The sequence below is a fragment of the Chinchilla lanigera genome, unplaced genomic scaffold (assembly GCF_000276665.1).
Source record: "Chinchilla lanigera isolate Chin_1 unplaced genomic scaffold, ChiLan1.0 scaffold00077, whole genome shotgun sequence".
Classification (NCBI taxonomy): Eukaryota; Metazoa; Chordata; class Mammalia; order Rodentia; family Chinchillidae; genus Chinchilla; species Chinchilla lanigera.
In genome coordinates, this window is record NW_004955478.1 from 4,306,538 (window position 1) to 4,333,819 (window position 27,282).

General features: G+C 46.6%; 2 protein-coding genes across 4 annotated transcripts in view; one reads left to right on the plus strand and one right to left on the minus strand.

Annotated features, from left to right (window-relative positions):
• Positions 1 to 3,437: 3,437 nt before the first annotated feature.
• Positions 3,438 to 27,282, plus strand: part of Wipi1 (WD repeat domain, phosphoinositide interacting 1) — a gene marked incomplete at its 5' end in the record, with an annotated part of 31,133 nt that continues 7,288 nt past the window's right edge. For all 3 annotated transcript variants that reach the window (XM_013503209.1, XM_013503210.1, XM_013503211.1), the window contains 7 exon segments: positions 3,438 to 3,520; positions 4,830 to 4,999; positions 10,281 to 10,377; positions 19,155 to 19,252; positions 20,033 to 20,125; positions 20,828 to 20,898; positions 21,654 to 21,761. In XM_013503209.1, the coding sequence (XP_013358663.1) occupies positions 3,438 to 3,520; positions 4,830 to 4,999; positions 10,281 to 10,377; positions 19,155 to 19,252; positions 20,033 to 20,125; positions 20,828 to 20,898; positions 21,654 to 21,761 (720 nt within the window).
• The window catches only part of Arsg (arylsulfatase G), a 148,891-nt gene continuing 141,740 nt past the window's right edge, over positions 20,132 to 27,282 (minus strand). Inside the window, exon 14 of the mRNA XM_013503204.1 lies at positions 20,132 to 20,396. The gene's annotated coding sequence lies outside the window, so the exon portion shown is untranslated. The remainder of the gene's footprint in view (positions 20,397 to 27,282) is intronic.

Genomic DNA, 27,282 nt, shown 5'->3' on the forward strand with positions numbered 1-27,282 from the left:
GTCCAGGAAGCACGCTCCCATTTGTCCTTGAGCGTCTCAACGTGGCATCTGGGCCGGGCCTCGGGCGGCCGCAGCCTATCCGCGGCCCGGGCGTGCGGCCCGGCGGCTGAGGATGCCAGGAACCCTCGCGCGCCCGCCTGTGCCTCCGCGGCGCCCGCCCGTTCACCCCGCGCCTCCCTCCGGGGGTTCGGGGCCTCCCTCGGCCCGGATTGCTTTCTCCCTGACTCTAACCCTGTTGCTTTTGAGTGCATTTTCTTGATGTTTCGCCCCGACTTTCACATTTGCTCGGAGAGCTGGGAATTGCCGATCTGGGTTGCGGGCATCCGCGGGATTGTCTCCGAGGCAAATGCCTATTTCTTTCCCCCTTTCCGCGGAAGCGAGCCCCGGGAACCGCAGGGAATGATCTCTGTGGAACGTGCACCCGGAGCATCAGGCAGCCCGGGCGGGGATGACCACGTCCCAGCCTTCCGCTTCCTGCTGTACCGGTTCCTGCTGCGACCCTTGTTTGGAGTCTGGATTCGGGCTTGCGCCCTGCCTGCTCGTGACTGAGCTAATATTGAACATTCAGTGGTGTAATTAAGGCCATCTTGTACCATAAGCAGCCTGGTTTCCATTCCCTTTGTGTTTCTGTTTAAAAACACCCTGCACTGAACAATATGTCTTTGTTTAAAAAAAAAAAAAAAAAACTGTCTGTGTAATCATGTAGTCCAGTAGCTCAGCACCTTGGTTAGAAGAGTGACTTTCAAGTTGTATGTCTACTACTACCCACAATAAAAAGTATGTATTACAACATCTTCAAATCCCCGTATGCATGTAAGAGCCACAAAATGATACGTGTAACGCCCTTTAATATTTTCCATGCCTTTTTTTTCTTTGCCCCAAGGCTGCTTACAACAAATTGTGTTCAGCATCTGCTCTTAGGTGAAACTCGCATGATAGTACAGATAAAATTTTGCAGTTTTGTAAGAAACATTTTGCAAGAGGATGTATCTTTTGAAATGCCTTGGTGATGTTTTCCTTCCCAAATGAACACAGGTTAGGGAGGTGCATTAGTTTGCCTATAAGTAGTAAATATTCTAAATTCTGTTTTGTGACATCATTAGATGTGGAAAACATGATTTTTTAAAACTCTAGTTATAAAATAATAGAAAGACTGGCTTCCTATGGCAAGTGTTTGAAAATGTTATTTTCAAAACTATAGGGTGCTTTGAAAGTTAATTTCCTTCGTCTCTCCTGTTAGTTGTGTTTTCTTGGATGAAAGCTCTATTGGGCGGCTCTCTCGACTATAAATAAAAGTTCTTGTCACAGTGATTTGCTTTGAGCTGCAGAGGGTATGACATTGGATTTTAAAATAAGTCAAGCCCCTTATCGAATGTCTTTAGGTGAATCTTTGTCTTTTTTTGGATAACTGTAGGCTGAGTTTGGGATCCAGAGTTTGGGATTTATTTCTGGAGAAGGTTAGTAAAGAGAATAATCTTTACCAGTGTCCTGCATTTGTACTTTATGTTTAGCAACTAATCCCCACCCGTGTTCTATATGCATATTTTGTGCCTGGTGCTATGCCAGACAGCTTGGATACATTTTAAAATGTGACTAATGATACGTATTTGTCCCAAACTTCATTCCTCCGAGCCATAAAAATTTTGTTCCTACAGAAAACTTTTATGGAGAAAATAAAATATAAATCTAAATTCCTTGATTCAGAATCCTTTGTGTTTCTTGAGCAATCACTTAAAACATAAGAGTGATCACTCAGCCATATATATATATTTTTTTTTTTTCTTTTTTTTTTACCCCCGCCCTCGGAGACACCCATGCTGGCATGTGACTGCTACCCTGGAGGCTGAGGTAGGAAAAATACTTGAACCCACAAATTTGAGGCCAGTCTGGGCAACATAACATGACCCTGTCAAAAAAACAAACAAACAAAAAAAAAAAAAAAAAAACAAAAAAAAAACACCCAAAACAAAACAAAGCAAAACTTCTGTTCCTGCTTGCAAGCTTTACAAACCTGTTTGCAATTAAATGTGTCTGTATATGTGGAAAAGTTTATGTGAAGAAAATTTTTAAACACTTTAGAGCGTATTTGAAAGTTTGAAGATGCTCCTTGCTAATTGGGTTGCCATTTGTCTGATGTTCTAGACACCAAACCCTAGTTCTAACTGCGCTACTGTTAGGCAAATGATTCCACTGGTGTTTCGCTTGTCAGCAGGTTGGAGGGCTGAGAGACAAACCAGTTGAAACCAGCTGACTGTAGCTTCCTGTCCCTGTCCTCAGGAAAGAACAAATATTTGGACTGAAAAAAAATTCTAGGGAAAAATCATGTGGTCATCTCTTTTTAGTTTGGTGAAACCGGAGCCTTGGCATCCAGGCTTGTAAGCTGCTTATTTTAGTATGTGCTTCCCCGAGAAGAAGGAAGCTCACCTTTGCATATAGTTGCTGTGAGGAAGTTGAACTAAACCATCTTAAGGTCCATTTCAACTTTGACAGCCCGTCTTCCCCAGGTGGACATGCTTAGGGGTCCGATTGCTTATTGGGAGTGGGCTTCATGCAAGGAAAATTGGATTCATACCTTGCTTCTTTATTTATGTTTTTTATTTTTTTATTTTTTAATTTTTTTTTGGTTTTTCTCTGGTACCGGGAACCGAACTCACGACCTTGCGCTTGCGAGGCAGGTGCTTTTGCCGCTGAGCTAAATCCCCAGCCCCCATACCTTGCTTCTTTAAAAAGTGGAAAACTAAGGAAAATGAGTTTGTTTTGTTTTTTAGACCACATTGACCCAGTAAATACTTAGTTTTTATTGTATTTGTTGGTTGTGATAAAGGCATACAGCACAGTTTTCAACCCTGGCCGGAAAGGAGAGTGCTTGAGAGAACCTAGTTAAGCTTCCAAATTGAGTTTACAAAGTATATAAATTATCTGAGATGTTTTCTTGGAAACGAATAAAAGGAAACATATTTTCAATTCTTGCCTACAAGTTACCTACTGTGCCTACTATGCATGTGTGTATTTCTTTTTTTAAACTAAAAAGATTCATTGAGAAAAGAAAAAATAATTTCCCTCTAGGTAAAAGTGCTTCCCAAACACCTGATCATGTTGTAGATGGAGCTATTGTGAATATTCTTAAACATTCCATTTTTCTTATACCTGCCCAGCTGGGAAAGCACAACCTCTGGTAGGTTTTACAGCTTGCTTAATTCCACAACCCGTGCAATTTCTGTCCTCCTCCTTTGCTTTTCTTGTTTGCTTTTTCTTTTTACTGTATCTACCAAGGCATGCTTCCACCATTTAAGGAGTTATCAAAGATCTAAGCTCCTGGAGATACACATTTACGTGCACTTCATGAACCTGGGAGAAAGAGGTTTCTATTTTCAGGTAGAGCTGTGGTTAGAATATAGTACTTTTTGTCATTCCCACGATGTCCCTATCTTCCACAGGTCCCTAGCAATTGGAACCAAAGCTGGTTACAAGCTGTTTTCTTTGAGTTCTGTGGAGCAACTGGACCAAGTCCATGGGAATAGTAAGTGTGTGTGTGTGCGTGTGCGTGCGCGTGCACATGCTTGCATGTGCCCCCACCCACGTGCAAGAAATCTCAGAGACACCAACTCCTTTCTCTTGGCTTTAATCTTGAGCTTCCTGCTTTTTCTTCCTTCAGCCATCAAAATCAAGAAGTCGGTGTTTTTCAGACTTAAATATAAATTGATGTCTCCACTTGCTTAAAAACTACAGTGAAGCTCTTACTAAAATTTGGCAGTAATTTAGGGAACATTTCCTTGGTTATATAAAGAAATCCTTTGTCTGAAATCATACTGTTGATACTTGCCATATGTTTAGTACACAGTTGTCATTGTTGATGATTGTCAAACCGAAAGATCACTCAGGACTCCTTTTTACCATTGTATTGGCACTATAGGTTATTGATACAATTTATTTGGTCAGGAAAGTATTTTATTTGCTTTAATAAAGCAACACTATCCTATTTACATGGCCCATGTTGAAAATGTTGATATATTCCTAGCAAATGTTAAAAATAATTCATCTTAGAAATATGACTATTTTTCTCAGGGTAACACTTTCTGCCAACATAATAGTAAAAAATATGTCTATAATACCTTTGGGTTTCCTGGAAAGAAAGTGGCTTGGTAAAGAATATTTGGGGGGGGGTGTCTTACTTTATTTGTAAAATGCTATTTTTATTACACCATTTTTATGAATATTTCGCTCTGTGTCGCCCCATCCTGATCCCTTGGGACTTCCCATAGCACGGGCCAGGCAGGCACATGACTGGATGGTCTCAGGAAGACACAGAGGTCTTACCGGTATTGAAAATGGAAGTGCTTTCTTGCTCATAATACTGATGTCCAGACTGTCTTCAATAGAAAAAGAATTGCAGAGAGGCCCGGGGTGCACAGAAAGACACAGAGAGGAGCTCAGATTTAACAGTGTTACTAAACCCCCTCCCCAGACAGTATCCCTCTAGCAGGACAAAAATTAATTCTGAACACGGTGGCTGCCCACCCAGTAATCACATCCTTGAAATCTCTTTTAGGGCAAGGGTGGATTGAGGTTGCCATACCTTCTGAATGTATTTTACAGGAGGAACAGTGGAGCCCTCGGGCCTGGGGGGTGATTCCATCATGCATACAGCGTTCCAGGTGATTCTGGTCACCGGCATCTCCTGCACTGAGGGCTGCCCTGGGAGATGGTCAAGGCTCTCTGGTGGGAAGGGGTAGTAGGGGCGGCCATGGATGTCTGCTGATGGTCAGCACCAGTCAACAAGCTCCCCTGCAGTGACCCTCAAAGTGACCTAGGTGCTGCTCTCCCTCCAGACGAAATCCCCAATGTCTACATTGTGGAACGCCTCTTCTCCAGCAGCCTGGTGGTGGTGGTCAGTCACACAAAGCCACGGCAGATGAACGTGTATCACTTCAAGAAAGGCACAGAGATCTGCAACTACAGCTACTCCAGCAATATCTTATCCATCAAGCTGAACCGGCAGGTAAGGAGGCAAAAGCTCTCAAGGTTTCATGGCTTCTACTGAGTGGGGAAAAAAAAAAAGACCAGTATCTTTAATATAAGCATCAGCCAGGTGTGGTGACAAACAGCTGTAATCTCAGCACTCTAAAAGGCTGAGGCAGGAGGATCTCAAGTTAGAGCCCTGCCTGGACAACTTAGCAACTTAGCAAGACTCTTGTCTCAAAATTAAAAATAAATAAAGGGCTTGGGATGTGGCTCTGTCATTTAATTATTTAAGCAATCATCAAATGCTAAAGATGATTTTAACATGTTTAGGACATGGGTTGGTGTGAATTCCATGGGTTCAGTTCTCACTACTGAGATAAGTAACAAGCATCAAACGCTAATAATGATTTTTGATTTTAACTTGCGTGTGTGGTTCCTTAGGCATAGTATAGCCAGCATCCACTCCATTTTGTTTATTTTTTAGTGGTGAATTTTCCTTGATCCTTCGGCCTGCATTCTCTCTCCAGTGTCAGCCATGTACCTTCTGCCCCTGGATAGGGTGCTGACTGGGTACCAGTAGGAACAGGTTAGAACTCTGGCCTTGAGCCTCCGCAGGGTCACCTTACATGCTGCCAACAGCTTGAACCACCAGTGATACATGCATGGCTGTCCCACGCCAGCCATTGAAACAGTCATGCATGTACCACCAGTGGTTCAGCACTACCCATCAGGGAGACATACAAGTTACGGACCCACTGTGAATGTGAAACCAGAAGAACGAGTCTTCTGACCTTGGCCTAGACAGTGGCATTCATTGCAGCAGGTGGTTCTGCTCTGAAAACGAGACTGCTGAGGATGGATGTGTGGTCCTCTTGGGTTAGTTCTGAAGGCAGATGGAGAAATTGCCCTTCCGTCATCTGTAAGGATCCGCTGGTTCTTGCTGTACCCCAGGAAGGAACAACCACGAGAATGATGAAAAAATAGACAAGAGACAAAAAGCTGGGGTCAGGTAGAGGTCCTCTCCTGAGCAGAGAAGGGGAACTGCCCCAAAACAGTAGAGCATTTATTTTATACCCTCGAGAGGTTGATTAATTTCAGCCTCTCTGCCCAGCAGTCAGTTAACAAGCTACAATGGCTTGTTTACGCGCTTGGAGGAGCTCCCGTGTTCTTGGGCCGGCTTTGTCCCGCACATGTGATTACTTTCTAGCTTCAGCTGCGCCCCACAGTCATCTATATGGACTCTCCTGGCAGCTCAGCTATGAGGTCTTAGGCTTCCATTTTCCTTTTTTTCCAGCTCATCCCTAAAGATGTTTTCTGGAGCATTTTCTTTGTTGAAGAAAGGGTTACTCTTATCTCAGATATGCAGTATATGTAATCCATTAGCTTTGAAATTATAAACCCTTGTGAAATAAGCATTTGGGGTATCAGCAGATCTCCTCTGCAGTTACTGCATTTTACATCCTGTGAGATCAGAGGCATGGCAGTTTTGCTTAGTACTTTAAAACTTGGTGGAAAAATGGTCAGAAGTGCCTGTTAGCTGGCTATTATATAAGTACATCAAGAGACCTTTTTTGGGAGTATCCAGAGCTCTGTGTTCAATTAAGTATTCCCAGGAAGGTGGAGGTGGTTGCATTCACTGAGGCCTTTTTTTTTTTCTTTATACCTAAACTATTAAGTACTAATTTTTTTTTTTTTTTTTTTTTTTTGGTACCAGAAGTGAAACGCAGGACTTCACACTTGCCAGGCAGGTGCTGTGCAGCTGAGCTATATCCCCAGCACCCTTATTTATTTTTTTTTACAGTGAAACAAAATGCTTTCTTCAGTTTCAGAGCAGGAAGAGACTGCTGCTTTGAGTCAATCAGCTGTTTAGATTGAGTGTCCAGAAAGTCGGGTGGTAGAAAAATGGCCGGGAAAATGAAGCATGTGGACTTGTCAGTGAGAAGTAGCAGGCGTAAGAAAGAAAAAAAGTCTGCGTTCTTGTCAAGAACGGGGAAGGCAGTCTGAGAGTGTTCTAGATGAAAGCTTTTAAGCAGAATTCTCTGCTCCAGTCCTTTCTCTGAGATCTCTTAGTAGCATTGTAACTTTTGTTGGAGAACTTTTATTTTTGTACACAGTAGTGGCCAGTATATGGAAGTTAAATGTCTTTTCCTCATACCTAATTATCTTTTTAAGACTGTTGAGTCACATGTTAAGATAAGAACCTTGGAATAGTATCTGTTGTGTTTACTTGTGCACTTACTCTGCTCCTCTGTGGTATTTTCTTTAGCCAGTGGGACAAGGAAGGATTCTTTAAGTGTGTGAGTCTGTTAACCATGAGTGTCAGCCGCTGCCCAGCAGGACACTCACAAACCTGAGGGTCTCATGCCCCATCATAGGTGAAGACCATGCTCTCAGCACTGCTCAGCAGTTGATAACCAAGCTAATGGGAAGCCAGGTCTAACTGTTCTCTCTTGAGCAATACTTTGCCCAAGAAAGTTACTTGAGGCTGATCTGAAATGTGTTTGGGGTTTGCTTTTCTGAAAAGTTTCAGGTTTAGGTTTAGAGCTCCTCACTATGACAGTCCCCCGGTGGCAGCTGGGGGCCCACAGTCCTGCAGAGCCACGGGCCAGGAGCAGTGGCAGTGGGTAGCCTGCTGCGTCATCCTCGGGCACGCAGCTACTTTCTAAGACAGGAAAAAGATGACAGATTTGTATAAGGAATTGCAAGGAAACAGAAATCTCTGTTTTCTGCTGAATATACAGAAAGGAAAAGTCTTCAGGAAGAGTAATAAGTCTCACTTCTACTTGATGTTATACTTCTTGTATTTAACTGTGAAGTGTATCTTATGGGATAAAGACAATAAACCAGATGTAGTTAAGATATACGAAGCTTGACAGTTCTTTGACCTTTGCTTCTGGTTATCCAACTGCAGTTTGGTTGGATGGATGCCACTGAGGCTAAAGCTATGGTGCTCCGCAGCAGACGCCGTATATTTTTTAAAGTTGCTGCAAAGGAATACTACTCATAAACCCAAGAGAGTGGGTGAAAGTCAGAGTGACCAAGAATGGGCTGAGTTAAAGGCAAGGCCATGGTTCTGGTGCAGAGTGATTAGGAAAGCAGCTACCGCTGGGCATGAGGAAACTCACCTCTAATCTGTACTCTGGGAGGCTGAGGCAGGAGGATGGAAAGTTTGAGTCTTGCTTGAGCAGCATAGCAAGACCTTGTCTCAAAAAACAAACAAAAAGAAAGAGCTGGGAATGTAGTTCAGTGTGAAGTACCACAGATAGGTAGTTAGATGATAGATAGGAGATGATAGAAGATAGGTAGGTGGGTAGATAGATAGATATGCGGATGGACAGACAGACAGCAGAAGGCAGTTACCAGGCTTTGCTCATTCTCGAAGCACGCTTTAACCTGAAACAAGATAAGAAGCCTCCTTGTTCCTTCCCAGGGCTTCCTTTCATTTTCTCTCCCTTTTAATTCTTCTCGGCAGCCAATGTGGGGTTGGCTAGAAATTCAGCTGAGTGGGACACAGAGCAGATGGCACTAGTAGAGTGGATGGGAAGCAGTGTTGATCAGATCAGCCAAGCTTGGAAGTTCGTGTGGGGCCCTGCTGTTGTGGGGATCGGGTGCAGGGCTGGGAGGGGACGCAGGAGGATGCAGACGCCTCAGAGCAGAAACAAGCAGGAAAGAAAGTTGTCCAGACTGTGATTTATGCTGCTAAAAGTGTGGCAATCAGGTAAATGAGACAATAGGTACTTCACAGAGAAACAAATATTTGTCATCAACCTTGAGATTCTGTTAGAACTTTGTTTTAACTTCTGAGCACCCAGTCTCAGACCTGTAGCATAGAGACTTAATTAAAATATAAAGAAGCATCTAACCTTTATTTTTCTACCTAGTTAAAGTTGTTAGTCTCCATTTTTCTCATCTACCAGGAGTCTTAGTAGAAATGAACTTCCCCTGGAGGAGAGCCTGCCACCTTTTTGGTAATATTTTCAGATACCTTCCCTTGTAACTGGTGTTCCTGGGCTTCAGGGGATCTGGCCCGAGAGCACTGGATCCCCAGTCCTGTGTTGATCATAAAGATGCTTGGTTAAAGATGTCCCCAGCTGGGCTCCCTGGATGTCCTTGGTTAAAGATGTCCCCAGCTGGGCTCCCTGGAGTTCAGGGCTTGGCTCCTGGGTGGGTCTGGTGCTCATCCAAGTGTGAGAAGCTCTAGCCTGGAGGAGCCTAGTCAGGCTTGTGCAGGGCTGTAGGCAGCTGCTCGGGATGTGGGGAGTGGGGTCTGACCGCCACTGTTCCCAGCACCTCCTCACCAGTGCCTGCCCCGGGCTTGGGCTGGGCTCCGCCTCCCGCCCCTGATAACACGGAGCAGCACCTTGGCAAGAGGTTCTCACCTGGCAGGCTCTCCGAGAAAGCGGAAGAGAGGGATCCGAAGGCACTGGGTGGGAGAGCGCCTGAGGGAGGAGCCGGGTGGGGACAGGGCCCTTTGACTTCCACAGCATCAACACGAGGGATTCCCCAGCTCCCTTTACAGGGCGGTAGGGAGTGGCACGGCACTGGATCTGGAGGAGAATTTGAATGAAGGTAAAGCTGGTCACTGAAGTCAAATTATCCCCTATGTAAAGATGCTTGGGACCAGAAAGGCCCCAGATTTTAGAGTTGTTCAGATTTGGGAATATGTGTATAGACTTTGCTGGTTGAGCATTCCTAATCCAAAAATCCAGAATCTGAACATTTTTAAGTGCTGATGCTCAAATTTAGCCAGATCATCTTGAAAGTTTGGATCAGGGAGGTTCAGCCTGTACTTGGAGAGGGGTAAAACCTGAGGTTCAGTGATACAGAGACTGCAAAGGAATCCACACTGGTCTGAGGGAGACCTTTGTCACCAGCATCGAAAGGCAGCTTGTCAAGTAGAAATAAGAACCAGGGGGGTGGCTCCAAATGATCTTCAGTGAAAAAGAGAATATGATCAAGTGTTCAGGAATCCCTTTTCTAGGAAAGGGAAGTACCAGAGAGAAAGACAATATGGGGGTGGGGGACAGAAGTAGAAGAAGGAGGAGGAGGAAGAGGAGGAGAGAGGGGAGAGAGATTGGTCGGCAGGTCTCATTTCTACATAAAATATCTTAAGATGTGTTTCAAGCTTCTGTTCAAGTGGATAGTGATGTGTGTATTCATGTCCATAATAAACGTGGCCTTCAAAAGACATCGTCAAAATCCTTTCTCCTTTAGGCCTAAGATCAAGTTTGGACTGAATGGAAGATGAGCAGTTTGGATTTGGGTAGGTCCCTTGTCACAGAGTCTGTGCAGGAGATTTATGATCTTTGTGATTACAGAGGTTGCTGGTGTGCCTGGAAGAGTCCATTTATATCCACAACATTAAGGATATGAAGCTGCTGAAGACCCTTCTGGATATTCCTGCAAATCCAACAGGTGAGCTTCAGCAACAGAATCAACAACCCAAATTTCACGTCCAAGCAGCTCTTTCCTATGTTGTATTTCTAACTGGACTGAAAACCTGAAGGGGTGTGTATGCTTTGTTGTCTTAATAGTGTTTTCCATGAAGTTTTCCTGCTGGCAGATTCAAATTGTAACAGGCTGTGGGTTCTCCGGGGGAGCTGTGTGGTCTTCGTCACAGCCTCGGAGAAGCCTGTGTGAGCAAATGGGCTGAGGCACGTAAGGTATCTGCGTAGGAGAGTTCATGTGTCTGAAGTTGAAAGGTGTTTACCCTGACCCTTTTTTGTGGTTGTTTAGTATGAAGTAGATGCAATAATTATAAGCAAGTTTTGACTTGGTGTATCTTCATGGCTAGGCAAAGGATAATCTGAACCATAAAGAATGTGTTTCATTACATTGCAAAGAAATTTCTCTACTTGAGTGATGTGCTAGGGTACTAGACTAAGTTCTTCTCAAGATTTAGCACTATTTAATACTTGTCTGGTTTGTAAGAATGGGAATAGTTTGAATTAGATTGAAATAACATGATAACATTTTACGAAATTCACCGAGCTAAAAGTGACTGAGAAGGAATCCTTTCCTGGAAGGGGGCAGGGACAGTCATCACAGGAGAGCAATGTGTGTATCTAATGATTCCGTTCACGTTTATAAACTGTATTCCAAGTTAGTGTCATTAAAGGGCTGCTTCTATTTACCGTAGCTTCTTAGCTCTTTGACTTGCATGAGATTTCAAGATTTCTATGGATAACCTGGACTTTTTGAGCCTTATTGTCTCCTTATTGGTAACATGGAGCAGTGACAGGCGTCCCCAGCATCAGCTGAGCATAAACGAGCTGACATTTGTGCAGGTGACCAAGATAGGACTTGATGTGCAATAACTATTTCCTGTGCTTTATTTCCTTCCTCATCTCACTTCCATAGACAGCCTTTTGATCTCACCTCTCTCTCTGTCTCTGTGTGCCTGCATATATGCATGCATGTGTGTATGTGTGTTGCTGGGATCAAACCCAGAGCATCACACATGCTAAGTACATGCTGTAACACGGAGCTGTGCTCCCACCTCAGATTTCAGGGCTTTAGAGTCTCAGTCATCAAGACCATTAAAAAGTTCTGTGAGATAATGACTCCTAGGCGTCGTTCACAAAAGAGAAGATACCAAGTGTTTTGGCTGTGTCTAGATGTCCCCCCAGAGCCTCATGCAGGCGCAGGTGGGGGTTTCTCAGAGGTTGCTGAATCCAGAGTGTGTGACACTGGGATGGATTCATGGTGTGATGCTAGGATTGAGGGCACTAGGATTAAGGGTGTGAGTGCTACCTGCCCTAAGTAACCTGGATAAGATACAACACATAGAGCTGTGGCCATCCCTTGTTGCTTTGCTACCTTCTGCCCACCATGAACTGTTTCTCCTCTGCCATGCCACTCTGCCTTGGAGCCAGCTGACTGTGGACTGAAACCTCTGCAAACTGAACTAAATAAACCTTTCCTCCTTTAACTTTGGGTGTCAGGTATTTTGTCTCAGCAACAAGAGAAAAGTAACTAAGACAGCAGGGAAAGGAATTGTGATCATAGTCTTTGTTTTAGAAACGCAGGGTTGAAGCAACTTGGAAACTAGTTACTGCAGATGTGCTGTGTGCTGGCACCGTAGACACATTCATATAGATAGCGTAGGTGCTCTCTGGGAGCCCAGCCAGCCGGCACTGGTTCCCTTCAGGACCGTTCTGCAGACTGTACAGCCTGCTGTAGGGTGGAACCACTCTGACCGTGGAGTGCAGGCAATGGGAGAAAGATGTGTTCTTCTGATGGGCATGAGAGGCCCTGAATCAGAATGTGGGTGGAGCGCTGGGGCAGGGTGGGGCTGAGTTGGGTGCTGACTCCTTTGTGAAGGGTCCCACCCAGCTTGCTGCAAGTGCGAAGCTGCTCTGGTTCCCAGTTTCTTTGAAAAAGTGTGCAGTTAAGCACAGTCAGTCACCTTCCCCGCTCATGCCTTCCCCCCTCATGCCGTGTACTGAGCTGTTCAGACTGGAGCACAAGCCTTCTTCAGCAGTGAGACATGCTTTCTCCATGAAGACAGAAGTTTGTCTCCATGGACCCTTGTTTTTTATCAAATACACAGGCAGGTGTCATTTAATGACAGGGATGCATTCTGATAAGTTAAGTGATCTCATCATTGTACAAACATCATAGAATGTGCGTACAGGAATGTACATAGTGCAGCAACCTACTGCGTGCCCAAGCTGTGCTGTGTGTCCCTAGTGTGCGTGGTGTGTCATTGCACTAGTGTTGTTATGTGGTGCGTGACTGTAGTTATTTCTCTTCAACTGTTGGCTGCCTTGCTTTTTATAGGGACACAAAAACCGAGAGAAAAGGTTTAAAATGTGGGATTATTTGTGTTTCCTATTAGAAAGGATGTGTATTGTTTATAAAGGAAATAACTTTTATCTCAAGAAAAATTATTGGGAAGTTTTTCTTGGTCTCAGATAAAGGGACCCAGGGATATATTAAGCATTTCCTTTGCAAAGACTCTAGTCAGGTTGGCCAAAATGTGACCTTTTAGACCTCTTATATTATTTGAAGCAATAACTCAAGACCTTTGCAAATCCCAAACGTATGTATGTATGTATGTATTTAGTCTGTGTTTGTGATACAGAATGACAATGTTCATTTTAGGGAATTGGTACATGTATGTAACATATTTTATTCACTTACTATTTATATATTCAGTTTCTCATATAAGAGAAGGCATGCAATATTTAAGTTTCTCAGGCTGGCTTATTTTGCTTAGCATGATGGTCTCAAGTTTTATCCATTCTCTTGCAAGTGACATGATTTCACTCTTCAATATTCCATCATGTATATGTACATTTTCTATCTCTGTTCATCTCCTGGTGGCGTGTAAGTTGTTTCCATAAATTAGCTATTGTGAGTTGCAGTGGGATAAACACTGTATGCATCTGTCACTATAGTACAGTGCTTTTCAGTTCTTTGGAGAATATACCCAGGAGAGGTGTTGCTGGCTCAGACAGACTTTCTATGTTTAGCTTTTTGAAGAATCTCCATACTGATTTCCGCAGTGGTTGTGCTAGTTTAAATTCCGACCAAACATGTAGAAGGGTTCGGTTTTCCCCATATCCTCACCAGCGTTTGTTGTTCTTTCTGTTCTTGGTGATAACCATTCTAGCTGGGGTAAGATGGAGCCTGAGACTAGTTTCAATTTGCATTTCCCTAATGGCTAGAGATGATGCAGATTTTAAATGTGGGTCACTTGTACTTTTTTTCTGAGAAGTGTCTACTCATTTCATTTGTCCGTTTTTGATTGGGTCATTTGTTTTAGGAGGTAAATTTTTTTTGCATTCTTTATACAGTATATTTAAGGTATTACTCCTGTATCAGAAAAGTAGTTAGTAAAAAATTTTCTTCCATTCCATAGGTTGCCTTCTACTGGTTTTGATTGTTTCATTTTCTGTGCAGGTTTTTAATTTGATGTAATCCCATTTGTTGTTGATGATGATTTATCTTTTTGAGACAGGGTCTCGCTATGCGGTTCAGGCTGGCCTTGAACTCACTTTGTAGCTCAGGCTGGCCTCAAATTCACAGCGATCCTCCTGCCTCAGCCTCCCGAGTGCTGGGATTACAGGATATTTTTCTGAGCTATTAGAGTTCCATTCAGGAAGCCTGTGGCTTCAAGTGTTTCCCTATGCCATTGTCCAGGAGTTTCAAAGTTTCTGTTCTTGTATCTAGGTCTTTGATCCATCCTGACTTGTTTTAGTACAGGATAAGAGATAGGGATCATGTCATTCCTTTGCAAGTGAATATCCACTTTTCTCAGCACCAGTTGTTACGCAGCCTGCCTTTTCTCCAGTGGATACTTTTGGCCCCTTTATCGAGAAGCAGATGGCTGTAGGTGTGCAGGGTTGCTCCTCTGCCTCCTGTGCTACTCTGCTGCTCTACATCTGTTCTGTGTGCCAGTACCATGTTATTTTTTACTGCAGTTTCTAATATAACGTGAAATCTGGAATTGTGATACCTCCAGCTTTGCTGTTTTTGCTCAAGATTGCTTTGGCTACTCTGGGTCTTTTCTGATTCCGTGTGAATTTTAGGAGCAAGTCCCAAATTTAAAATGGCCCCCTAAGCTTCTCCTGAACTTGCTTTTTTACTTTAGGGTAGTAAAATGATCATGATTAGCCCACAGCGCTGCGTGAGAGGGTCGACTGAGGTCACATGCGTGTGAGTCAAGGGGAGGCTGCCCTGTCCTCGGTGTAGTCAGCTGGGGTCACTCACCAGCGCCCCGCATCCCACCGGGCAGCCCCGCCCAAGTCCACGCCGCACAGCACGAGCACGTCCTCGCTCGGGAACCTTCAGGACACTAAGCTGTCAGAAACACGGGTACAAAGTCCGCACAAGCCAGGAGTCTCCTTGTGTGTTCTCACTGCCCAGCCTGTGTTCGGAACAGAACGGTGAAATGGGAAGTGTGGGTTTGGGCCTCCTACGCTCGTACTGGGTACACAGGGAAGCAGAGTCACTTGTTCACTTGGCTTCGGCACACACATTCCAGTGTATTTCACCCTACCGAGTGCGGATGAGTTAGATACAGGGCTCCCTGTTGCTTTACGCTCAGTGTCTAAGGGGGCTGTAAATTTCCGTCCTTCCATGTGAATTTGAGCCATGCCCATTCCTGTTGTACCGAAGATTGCAGGCTGCCTCCTTTAAAGCCTTTGGCCAGGCAGGGCTCGAAGTTAATTTCCTGCTAGCACAGCAGTCTATGCCCTGAGCAGCCAGGCCTGGAAATCTCCGTGGAAAGTCTCGCCAAGTGCAGCGCTTGGGATGGGGTGTGGATTGGGGTCACAAACCTGACCATTTCGTATGGAAAACGAGAGAGCATACCGTGTTACACAGCAGTGCAATCATGGGACGGAGTGGTGGTTCATACACCAGCAAGTCCGCCTCCTGCGGAGGGTAACACAGCTGGTAAAAACGCTCTCTTCTGTAGTTGTATAGGGCTGTGCACGGCACAGAAGCTGTGTCTCCTTTCAGTTTTTGGAACCTGGAAAGGTGTGTGTGTGTGTGTGTGTGTGTGTGTGTGTGTGTGTGTGTGTGTGAGAGAGAGAGACTGAGGATGGAGCCAGGGCATCATCCATGTCAAGCGCACACTGTACCGCTGAGCTATATCCCCAGCCCTGAAAAGTAGCTTTAGGGCATTAGTAAATTAGGAAACTACAGTTTTAAAAATCAGTTCCCACTGAATTGCCTAAAGTTTGACATGTAGTATTTTGAGTATCAAAATGAGAGTTATGGGACTTCCTTCTCATTCCAGCTGGGGATGCCATTAGTTCTTGGATTGATAGCAAGCCCTGCTATGCCAGCTGTGGAAAAAGTACAGCCAATTTCAGTGAAATGACAGCTGATCGTGATTTACCAAAATATGTGTCAAGTCTACAACAAGTCCAAAACCTCATTTCTGTGTAGAAAAAAGACTCAAAGAAAATAAGCCCAAATGCTGAGAGGAGCAAAAAAACCTGAGTTTTAGAATCATGGGCAGTTTTTTTTTCTCTGTGTTTTCTGGGCTTTGCAAATTTGCTGTACCATCACTTTTACATTTTAAAGTAATACCAAGAAATAGCCCATTTTCTTGCCTAAAAAGGCCTCCTGTGACAGCTGGGGCAGAATCAGAGGACCGTGGAGCGGTGGCAGGGAGGCCCGGAGCAAGTCTTCCTGCTCACGTCCCAGCACAGGTTCACATAGCCGGTTGGGATATCTGAGACTTGACCATCGGAAATGGAAGCAACTCACCTTAAGCATTTCTGGGGACCTTCGTTAAGTCTGCAAGGATCTGTGAACAGGATTTCTCTGTTAAATTCAGGTGGACTGGCAGAGGCACAAGCCCCCAGGCACCACCATCAGAGAGACGGTATGTGTCACAGTGTGCCTGCCCTAGCCGTCATCCTCTGTCCTTCTCTTGTTAGAATCCAGGGCCATGTAGCTCTATGTTAGGTATTCAGTTAGCTAAAAATGTTCAAGCCTTTCTTCCTTTCTGGGGTATTTATATCTTTGGGTTTTTTTTTTTTGGTCTTTTTTGAGACAGTCTCGCTATGCAGTTCAGGCTAGTCTTGAACTCACTTTGTAGCCCAGGCTGGCCTCAAACTAGCAACGATCCTCCTGCCTCAGCCTCCCAAGTGCTGGGGTTACAGGCGTGCACCACTGCACCTGCCTTATATCTTAACCCAGAACTCTGGGGGGCAGGTGGAAGCGTTCTTCCAAGGCTCCTGCTCAGCTCCCTCCTCGCTGTCTCTGCCACAAGGACATGCTGCATACTTTCCGAGGAAGGATGTGAGTAAGGGAAGCCTTGCTCCCTGGGATGTTAAAGCAGGAAAGACATTCGTCACTGGAGTCCCTTCACAGGAGTCAGGCCCGAAATGGCCACAGTCACCTCAACCAGACATACACGTGCAGCAGATGGGTGTGTGGAACCATGTCCTCAGCCTGACTCCGCTGGATAAATATTCTTAAAACACAATCTCTTTAAAAAAACTGGACAGGGTATTGAGGTACAATTAACATGCCATAGAATTCACGCATCTAAAATACATAATTGAATAACTTTTCATATATTCACAGAATTATGTAACCATTGTCACAGTTAATTTTAGAACATTTTCACCACTCCCCAAAAGAAACCCGGTACCTCCTAGTTATCACCCTGCATTCTCCTATCCCTAGGCAACTTTTTGTCTACTTTCTGTCTCAGTAGATTTACCTCCTCTGGACATTTCGTGTCAGTGGATACCTATAATATAGACTTCTGTGTCTAGCTTTTGTCACCACATTCTCAAGGCTCATTTATATTGTAGCGTGTATCAGTCCTTCACTCCTTTTTACTGCCCCGTGATATTATAAAGATACACCACACTGTATTCACTCATCAGCAGATATTTTGAGTTGTCCCACTTTTTTACCATAATAAGTAATGTTACCACGCACATTCACATACAAGTCTTTTGTGTGGACAGAAGTTTGGATTTCTCGCGGGTACATATGCAGTAGTGGAATTTCTGGGTCTTATGATCGTCCCGTGTTTGACTTTCGAGAAACTGCCAGGCAGCGTCCCAAAGCCCCGCCCCACGTTGCATTCCCAGCAGTGCTGCACGGGCTTCTGTTGCCTCCGTCTCCTTAACAGCGAGCTGTGCTGTCTGTCTTTTTTATGGTAGTCGTCTTAGTACAAAGTGGGAGCTCACGGTGGTTTGACGCCGCCTTTTTCCAGTGTGTGTGTTTAGAAGCCCTCAGCAGTTGTCATTCGTGCATTTGTAAGATCGTAACTCTTCAGCACAGGGCTCGGGGCCATCGCCACGTCTGTCTTACCCTCCCTGCCCACTGCTTGTCCAGGAACCTAGCAGCCCAGCGCAGGCCGTCTCCTGGCTTCCTTCCTTCCTGGGTGTTACAGGCCCCAAGCATCTTCCCCCTGCCTCGCTGCTCTTGAAGTGACTGGATTGGATTGCAGAGAACTGGGATGGGATGGGGAGTTGGGGTTCCCAAAGCAGTGGGAAGGTGTGAGCGACCTCTTCCGGCAAGGGCCAGGAGTGACCTTGGGGGTTGTGGCGATTCCAGCGCATACAGTTACGGGTGCCGGGGCTCAGCGGCTTTCCTCCTGGTGTTAAGCTTGGCGAGCGACGTGCCGGCTGCACACCCGCGGTGCCAGAGTAGGAAACAGGCCCTAGGCCCCAAAAACCGTTTGATTTTTTTTCTCCTCTCTTTGCCCTGCAGATCTGGTAAGGAGCCTTTCAAGCCTGATCCAGAGTTCTCCTTATACTTTAATTAGGAAACCCATTTGATACACTAACTTGTAACAAAAGTGCTGGTCACCTTTTTTTCAATTTAAAAAGATGTTCCTTTTACATAACCTTCTGAGTTCCTGTTTTGGTAATGCTTCAGTTCTGTGCAATTCCTGGAATTCACTGCTATCACGTACAACTGTGTTCCTCTGTGAAAAAGCCTGTACTTAAAAGTTGTTCAGACCAACGCGTGCCCCTGAATCCCTTTGTAAATAGAAGTGGCTTATGTCACGTCCATGCAGTGGTTCGATTGGCCCTTTGTAGCTGCAAGGATTGGTGAAGCTCATGTGCGCGTGCGCCCGTGTGCACTGGGGGTGGAGCCCGCGGCGTCACACGCGCTAGACAAGCGCTCTATTATTGCGCTTCAGCCCCTGGGCTTGTTGAAGCGTCTTCCATCCAAAGCGTTCTGGGCATTTACTTTTTTCCAAAGGCAAGGCACTCCATCTTGGCTCAGAGGCAGGACCTCCAATGGCTTCACACGTGCTGACCCTTCATGATTGGAAGTTTCAGTTCAGTTGTGAGTAGATTCTCTCGTAGCCCTAGACCGGTGATGGCAAACCCTTCAGAGCTTTCGGTGATAACCAGCTGTGGCCCGCGTGCCATAGGTTCGCCACCACTGTGCCAGAGGGAGTGGAATTGGGAGAGAAGTAGATGTAATCTCAGAACCCAGGAGTAAAAATGTGAAGAAGAGCATGTTTAACGTTCTAAATTCTGATTGCTTGGATGTGGAGGGGTCATGGTGGGTGTCAAATTCTTCTGTGACTTTACTGGAATCTTTTGATTAGAGTCATCCACAGAAATGTGCCAAAGCCATTCCTCCCCTCACCAGTAGGTGGCACTCTAGTCGCGCTGTTTGCGGGTGCTCTTTCACCCTTCCAGTTTTCTGTCCCTTGGACCCTGGCTTTTCATCTCCTGTTGATTCCTCTCCAGGTCTGTGTGCCCTCTCTATCAACCATTCCAATTCTTACCTGGCCTATCCTGGAAGCCTGACTACAGGCGAGATTGTGCTTTATGATGGAAGCTCCCTGGTAAGTTGACAGTGGCCCTGCCACCTGGCTTGGCTCTGTGGCGAAGGGAGGACGTAAGGCGGTGCTGTGGCGGTGGTGAGAGGTGTGGAGGAAGAGGTGCTGGGCGTGCTTCTGGCAGGGGTGGTTGGGTGTAGAGGAGGAGGTAGGGTCGTTTGCCCTGGCTTTGCCGTCAGCCTGCACTACGCTGAGCGGTGTGACAGGCCAAGGCAAGACACCCACAGCAGGATGGAAATTACCTGCCAGCCGGTGGCAGATGGTCACACTGGTGGCCTGAGACAGCCCTCTGGTGTCTGAAGCTTCACAGAGTGGGACAGTCCCAATCTGTGGTGGGAAGTCCCCCCTCTTTTTTTTTTTTTGTCTTCTTGAGACAGGGTCTCACTGTGCAGTTCAGGAGGGCCTTGAGCTCATTTTGTAGCCCAGGCTGGTCTCGAACTCACAACAATCCTCCTGCCTCAGCCTCCTGAGTGCTGGGATTACAGGCGTGTGCCACCACACCCGGTTAGAGAAGTTGCCTTAAGGGGAAGCCCACTATGACTTTAGTCTATATCAGACACCCAGTTCGATGTCCACCTTCCCGAGGTCAGGAGAGGGGATAGAAATGGAGTAGCTCTTGAATTACGACCCCACTGAAAGGACACGTAGAGTCTATGCAAATGGTCTTGTGGGACAGACAGGAAACTCAGTAAGTGAGGGAGATAGAAGGGAAAGAAAGAGGAAGGAAGAAGGTGAAATCCATCGTCTTCCAGGGCACTAGTGTCTGCTTCTGTTTTTCACCCACAGAAAACAGTCTGCACCATTGCTGCCCACGAGGGCACGCTGGCTGCCATCACCTTCAACTCCTCAGGCTCCAAACTAGCAAGCGCATCAGAGAAAGTGAGTGCCCCCCATCTCCTCCTGCCTGGTTCACTGGCCGGCTGCCGCCACAGGTGCCCAGAGACCCGATGGACCGTGGCTGGTGGCCTGGAGACTGACGGGTCCCTCAGCTTGCTTGGAATGCACTTCAGAGTGAGAACTTCTGGCCTTTGCACGTTGTTGTCTGCTGATGACTTGTTAATTCAGTAGCCCAAAGGCCTGTCCTAGGCAAGATGCAAACACTTTGCATAGGCACTGTGGTCTTCTTGAGAAATGTGCGTGCATAGCGCCCCTGGAACAGAGAGATGCTACATTTCAGAATGTGGCTTTGCTAGTTACCCGGAGAGAGCACTTGCTTCTGTGTGGAATAACCGGGGAAGGTGATCAGGTTGGATTTCAAACGCCATGCAAAGCAGGTCTTTTTTGCTAGGCGGGGGAGACTGCTATAGGAAGCCATCGTGGTGTGGTAGACATATGTGCCCACATGCATACGTACGCACATACGTGTGCACACAGGGAACAGAGAGAGGCAGGGTGTGTCTAAAACATGTTTCAGTAACTGCTCATTCAGCACACACATAATTAAAAATGCGTCTGTGCCAGCGCTTTGTGCGTCCTTCTCAGAGACAGATGCTTAACACCAATGAAACAAACCACTGCTGGAAGGGGCATCTCTGCAAAGTCGCTAATGGTTAGAAACTGTCTGCCTGCTTTCTTTTCCAGGGCACAGTCATCCGGGTGTTCTCGGTACCTGATGGGCAAAAGCTCTATGAGTTCCGCAGAGGAATGAAGAGGTCAGTGCTCAGCGTCAAACCCATTTCCCAGTCCCCACACCAGGGCTTTGGTGGCCGGTGGGCAGCCATCTAGGGAGAGGACAGAGGCTGTGGCCTCCTCTCAGCTAGAGGAAGTGTTACTCCTTTCTCAGATAACTGAGTTTGAGGCTGGGGATTTAGCTCAGCGGCACAGCACCTGCCTGGCAAGCACGAGGTCGTGAGTTCGATTCCCGGTACTGGGGGGAAGAAAAAAAAAAGAAAAGTCAGATAACTGAGTTCAGGGCTCCATGGAGGGCTTAGTAAAACTTCACGGCACAAGCCTTCAGCCACGAGAGTCTGTTTTGCGGGGGTACACAGCCAGCAGAGGAGAAATAAGAAAACCAGGGAGTCACAACCCAAAAAATAATTTCTAATTCTCTTCCATGGAAATAAAAAGTGAAGTAAGGTCTGACCGTTTGGGGTCTTACCAGCTGTAGAGTTTCACACTTGGATCAATGCACAGGGCACCTGGAAGACTTCCACGGTGTCAGGAAGGCCCACATCTTCCCCTCTCCTGGCTGGGAGGACTGCCACACTTCATTGTTTGCGCCTAAGACCGTGACCCCTTGTGCATCTTTCTGGTGTTGCTCTCTAAATCTGAATAACTCGGCGCTGAAGGGGTTTTGGAATACCTAGGTTCTTCAGCACACATTTACTTTTCTCACAAAACTGATCTGGAACGAAAAGGCAACAGCGCTCATTTTTCTGGCTTACTGGTTCGTCTTCGCTCTTCCTAGGTACGTGACAATCAGCTCTCTGGTTTTCAGTATGGACTCGCAGTTCCTGTGTGCCTCCAGCAACACGGAGACCGTGCACATCTTCAAACTGGAACACCTCACCCACAGGTACACGGAGCTCTGGGTCAGCATAAGAGCTTTATTTGCTTTTGAGTTCCATAAACTTGGCTTTGTCTTCACCACCGTGGTAGAGCACACGTCTTAGTTACTTTTCTTATTGCTGAGACAAAATACCCGACACCCAAAGTTAAAGGAGGAAAGGTTTATGTAGCTCACAGTTTGTAGAGGGTTCAGCCCCTAGTCAGCCAGCTCCAAGGCAGGGTGGATGGCAGACAGGCATCACAGAGGAGAAACAGTTCATGGTGGACAGAAAGTAGCAAAACAAAGCAAGGGGTGACCACAACTCTTTTTATGCCTTATATTTTATCCTGGCTACTTAGGGCAGATAGCACTCACACCATAAATCCTAGTGGCCTTGATCCCAGCATTGTACTATGAATTAATCTCAGAGTCATACACTCTAGATCCAGCCACCTCTGATAACCCCCCCACCTATGACTTCATGAAGGTTTGGGGGGACATCCAGACACAAACCATAAGATTCTACCCCGAACTCATACACTGCAAAGACTCATACACGTCCCTTTTAAGAGGCATTTAGTCCATCTCTAAGAGTTGCCAAAGTCCTAACGTTCCAGCGTTGCTGAAAAGTCCAAGTCCAAAGTCTCCTTTGAGATTTAAGGCAAACTCTTAGCTGCAATTCCCTGTGCAAATAAACAGAAAGGTAAATACTTCCAACATTCAATGGCATAAGATGGACATTTTCATTCCAAAAGTTACAAACAGATAGCAAGCAGTGGGGTTAGAGCAAAACCAAAATCCAGCAGGGCAAACATTAAATCCCACAGTTCCACTTCTAGCATCCTTGGCTGTTTGTGGCAAGTTGTGAACTCCAAAGTTGGGTTCCACCCTTGCAGCACTGCTGGTTGTTGTAGCTCCCATGGCTTTTCTCTTGGGGCAGTTGTGCTCCTTCCTTGCAGTTTTTCTCAGACAATCCATGTTACTGACTTCTCCAAACTTCTGGAATCTCTGCCAACACTTTGGCTTCACACTCACAGCTTCACACACTTCCCTCTTAGGGGTGCACTGCCCTGTCAGGCCTTCTTCTGAAATCTGAGTAGAAGCCTTCCTGACCCCACAACTCTTCCATTCTGCATGCATCTCAAACCAGCACCACGTGGATGATTCCAGTGTCTGCTGACAGGTGGAACAGTAGCCAGGCTTCCTTCTCTCTTGGCTATTGGGGTTTAATGCCTGTGAACCAAATCCAAAGGAACAACTTCCCTAGGCCACCGCAATTCTGGAACATGGTGCTCTGGGGCTCTCTTCTCAAAGCAAAGCTTTGCAATTTTGAGGCTGCAAAGGGTGGAATTCTGTTACTTCTTGTGATGCCCTCAGGCCATCTTTTTTAATTTTGCTGTTCCTTCTCAGCAATAAAGATTTCTGCCCTCTTTGCAGTCCACAGCTTTATTGCAGCTTCCTTTGTGGTCAAACTCAAAATGTTTTACATCATTCTCCTGGGTTCTTTGCTCTTAATTCTCAACATAAATCTGGCTAAAAGCCCCCAACAGTAGCCATGCCACCACCTCAACATTAGACTGCCTTAAAGTTTGTTCTGTAAGATTAATGAGTCCAACACCCTTAATCTCAGTCTCAGTAAAGACTTTGGACATTAGCAAAATGCAAACAAACTTTCTCCCAAACCATAACACACATCATCTGGAGTCCAGTAGCCAATGCAGTGCTTCTCAGCAGAACCCTCCCAACCCTGGTCTTTACTGGCAGGATTTCTATCAGCCTTCTGGTCTTCTGAGCTCTGACCAGAATCTCCCATCAAGTACAGCCTAAGGCATTTCACTTCTGCTTTTTTGGCCAGCCTCTCCAAACCTTTCCTAACTCTTACCCCTTCCTATAAGCCAGCTCCTTGAATCACATGGTCACAGCAACTACTTCACTTCTCTGGTACCAAATTCTGTCTTAGTTACTTTTCTCATTGCTGAGACAAAATACCCAACACCCAAAGTTAAAGGTGAAAGGTTTGTTAGCTCACAGTTTGTAAAGTTTCAGTCCATAGTCAGCTGGCTCCAAGGCAAGATGGCTTGGCAGACAGGCATCACAGAGGAGAAACAGTTCATGGTGGGCAGAAGGTAGCAAAACAATGCAAGGGCCGACCACAGCTCTTTCTATCCCTTATTTCTTATCCACACTACTTAGGGTGAGTAACCTTCATGCCCTTAATCCTATTAGCCTTCCTTGATCCTAGCACTGCAGCATGAATCAATCTCAGTGTCACACACTCTAGATCCAGCCACCTCTGAAAGGGCCCCACCTTGTGAGGCTTTGGGAGACATCTAGACACAAGCCAGAACAACATGTTAACAAAACCTTTGTGGTATCGTGCCCAAAAGCACAAAGATTGGGCCACACTCCTGAGTTCACACTCCAGCTCGGCCCCTTCTAAGCTATGGCACCTTGAGAAAATCATTTAATTTTTCTGTATTTCACTTTCCTCATCTGTAAAACAAGCATATAATAGTGTGTACCTCTTAGGCTTGTGGTAAGGATTGATTTTTTTTTTTTTTATTTAAAGCATTTGGTGTAGCCCCAGCTCAGAGACATAGCCATCCGCACTAACCAGTGTGGCTATAAATATAATAATATAGTTGTTACTGCTATTGCCACTACCCGTGGGTGCTTAGAAACACTTCCCACGCCCCTCAGTATAATGGTGGTGGGCAGGACTTGAGGGTTGACTGTACAGTGTGTACATTGTAGCTGATGATGAGTGTATTAGTTTCCAATACTGCTGTAACAGTTAATCACAAACTCGATGGCTTCAAATAGCACATATTTATTATCTCATAGTTCTGGAGGTCAAAAGCCCGGAATGAGTTGGCTGGATCCTCTGCTTAGGGTTTCCTAGCCCTGAAACGTAGGTGTCTGAACACCAGCTATGTGCCCCTCTGTAGCTTAGAATCGCTGTCCAGCGCATTCTCCTTCCTGTAGGAAGGCAGGTCCTTACAGATGTGGCATGAGGTCACCGCCTCCTTGCTGGCTGTCAGTGGGAGAGATCCGCTCTCACACCTGAGAGGCTGCCACACTCGTTCCCACAGAGCCTTCCACCCAACCATGTCACACTGACTTCTTCTTGTGGCTTGCATTTGAAACCTGGGCCTCATGCAGGCTAGGCAAAGGCCCTACCGCTGAACTACAGCACCGGCCCCTTGAGAGAAGTTTGTGGTTTGGGTTTTTTGGGTTGGTTTGTTTGTTTGAGATGAGGACTGGCTAAGTTGTTTAGGCTGACCTTGAATTTGTAATCCTCCTGCCTCAGCTTCCTGGGTAGCTGGGACTACAAGTAATACTTCCATGCCTAGGATGGTCTCTGTTAAGATTACTACATGTGACTGGGTCAGAGCCCACCCAGATAATCTCCTACCTAAGGCCACTTGGGCCATATAACATAATACAGTCCTGTAGGTGATATTATTATACAGGATCTGAGGCCCAGGGCATGGAATCCTGGGGATCATTCCTAGGAATTCTGCCTGCTGTAGAGTGTGAGCATTAGTTTATAGCTGCCAGGTATCTCCTCTGCATGTGACCATGTTCACTTGGAGGTATTTGCCCTCAGAAGCGGCGCAGAATCCCACCCCCAGCCTTCGGTCAGCCTTCCTCCTGGTATGGTCCCCACCCTGACTCTGGCCGCACAGTAAGTGGCCCACACCTTGCGTGTACGTGTGTGGGGTCCTTCCCTACCTGTGTCTCTTGGTGACTCCTTCCAGGTGTCATGATGAAACATGAAACTTCAGCGATTTGCTCAGCTGTGCTCTGAAAGCAGGTGGCAGGACCTGCGATGATGGCGGCACTTATTCATTTGTAGCGTAGAGGGCGTTTACCCCGCGCCCTCCCTCCGTCCCCATGTGGTTGTTCTGGAAGGAGGGACAGCAGTATGGTAACTGAAGAACCCAGGTCCAGAGAACTCAGTGTCCTGCTCAGAGCTGAGCCCGGTCTGTAAGAAGTGAAAGCTTTACCCCCGCCAAGCTTCTCTGAGAGCAAGAGCACAAACTCTAGCCACAGTGCTCAGAGCATCTCCGGTGCGCACACCCATGCCGGGGTTCACACCAGGGTGAAGGGGAGACTGGAGGTTCTTCTCCAGCGGCGGAGGACTTTCATGCGGAACATAGCTCTCTCTGCCTGATAGACTGAGGTGGTGCTGGCCTCCTTCCCGTGTACTAGTGTGCAGCAGGACGATGTGGTACCGGCCACCACCCCTCCCTCCGCGGGACTCATCCCAGGACACCAGCAACCCAGTCGCCAAAGGCTGAGGGTTTTCCGTGCAGTTTCTGCCTTTTCTGTGTCAAGTCATCAGGCTTGCGAAGCTAGGAAACTGTGTCCCGTTGGTGCTGAGACACCAGGACACCTCCCTTCCTGCTCCTCAGTCTCCCCAGAACGCTGCTAACTCCTGTCCCTGTGAGGGAGGGAAGGGTCCCAGAGCTCTTGTTCATCCTGAACCTCTTTCTCCAGACTTTTCCCAGAGATTATACCTATTTTCTAGACTTTTCTCTCACTCCCCAGAAAGCTTGTGGAACCCAGCCCTGATACCTTCTGGAGCTTTCGTTTGTTCTCTATTGCAGCGGGCAAGCCCTGGGTGATAGCCCTGAGGTTCTTTGACAAGGGAGGAAGTGCTCCCGAGCACGGCTTCCGTCCTGTCCTCTCGTGAATCTGTCTTACCCTCATGCATCACCCACTCTGAGCTGCCCTATGCAATCTTTGGTCACAGGTGACGGGGCGGGGGGACCTCCCAGTCCTCCAGGGTGATCTCAGCCCATCCATGCGGTGCTGTCATATCCCCGACAGTGTGACTCCCATTTACCGCTTCAGACCCGTATCACTGGCCACTGCCCTTATCCGTGTCTTTAACTGTCCTATGCTAATATTTCATCCCATTCTGCCCAGCCTCATTGGACCGATCCATCCTGTATCTTCTTGCTGCATTAATCTTCGGAAAATGCTCCCTTGAGCATAATATAGCCTTAGAACACTCACTCCATTTCTCCTTGGCAGTGAAGTGACAGCTCCTCCCCTGCCTGCAGAGCCCAGCGCCCCCGCCCCAGAATCCCTGGCATCCCTCCAGCCTCGGCGCCGCTTGCCGCATGCCCAGCTCTAGGCTGAACCTCTTCAGTTCTCCCAGCAAGCCTGCAGCTTGTCCCTGTTTTCCAAGCGAGGAAACATGGAAACCAGGAGGTTAAGAACCTGTGTCCCCCTCTTCCTCACTGTGGTCCTGGAGTGACTCCTGCCTACTCCAGCTACGCGGCACCAAACACAGCAGCTCAGGTTGTTTTCTTGCTTATACGTGTGTGCTCTCTCCACCTGGAGCGCAGGGCCTGGACGTCTGTTGTTCCACTTCGTAAATCCGGGCTGGAGCACAGAGCTCCAGGGCCACAGAGCCGTTCTCCCCGGAAGGGTCACTTTCGGTGGAGAACACCACGGCTCACAGAGGTTTGTCCGAAGAACACCTCGCTAGTTGGTAACAGTAAGGAGTGAGCTGCAATGTGTTTCCCGCCGGGAT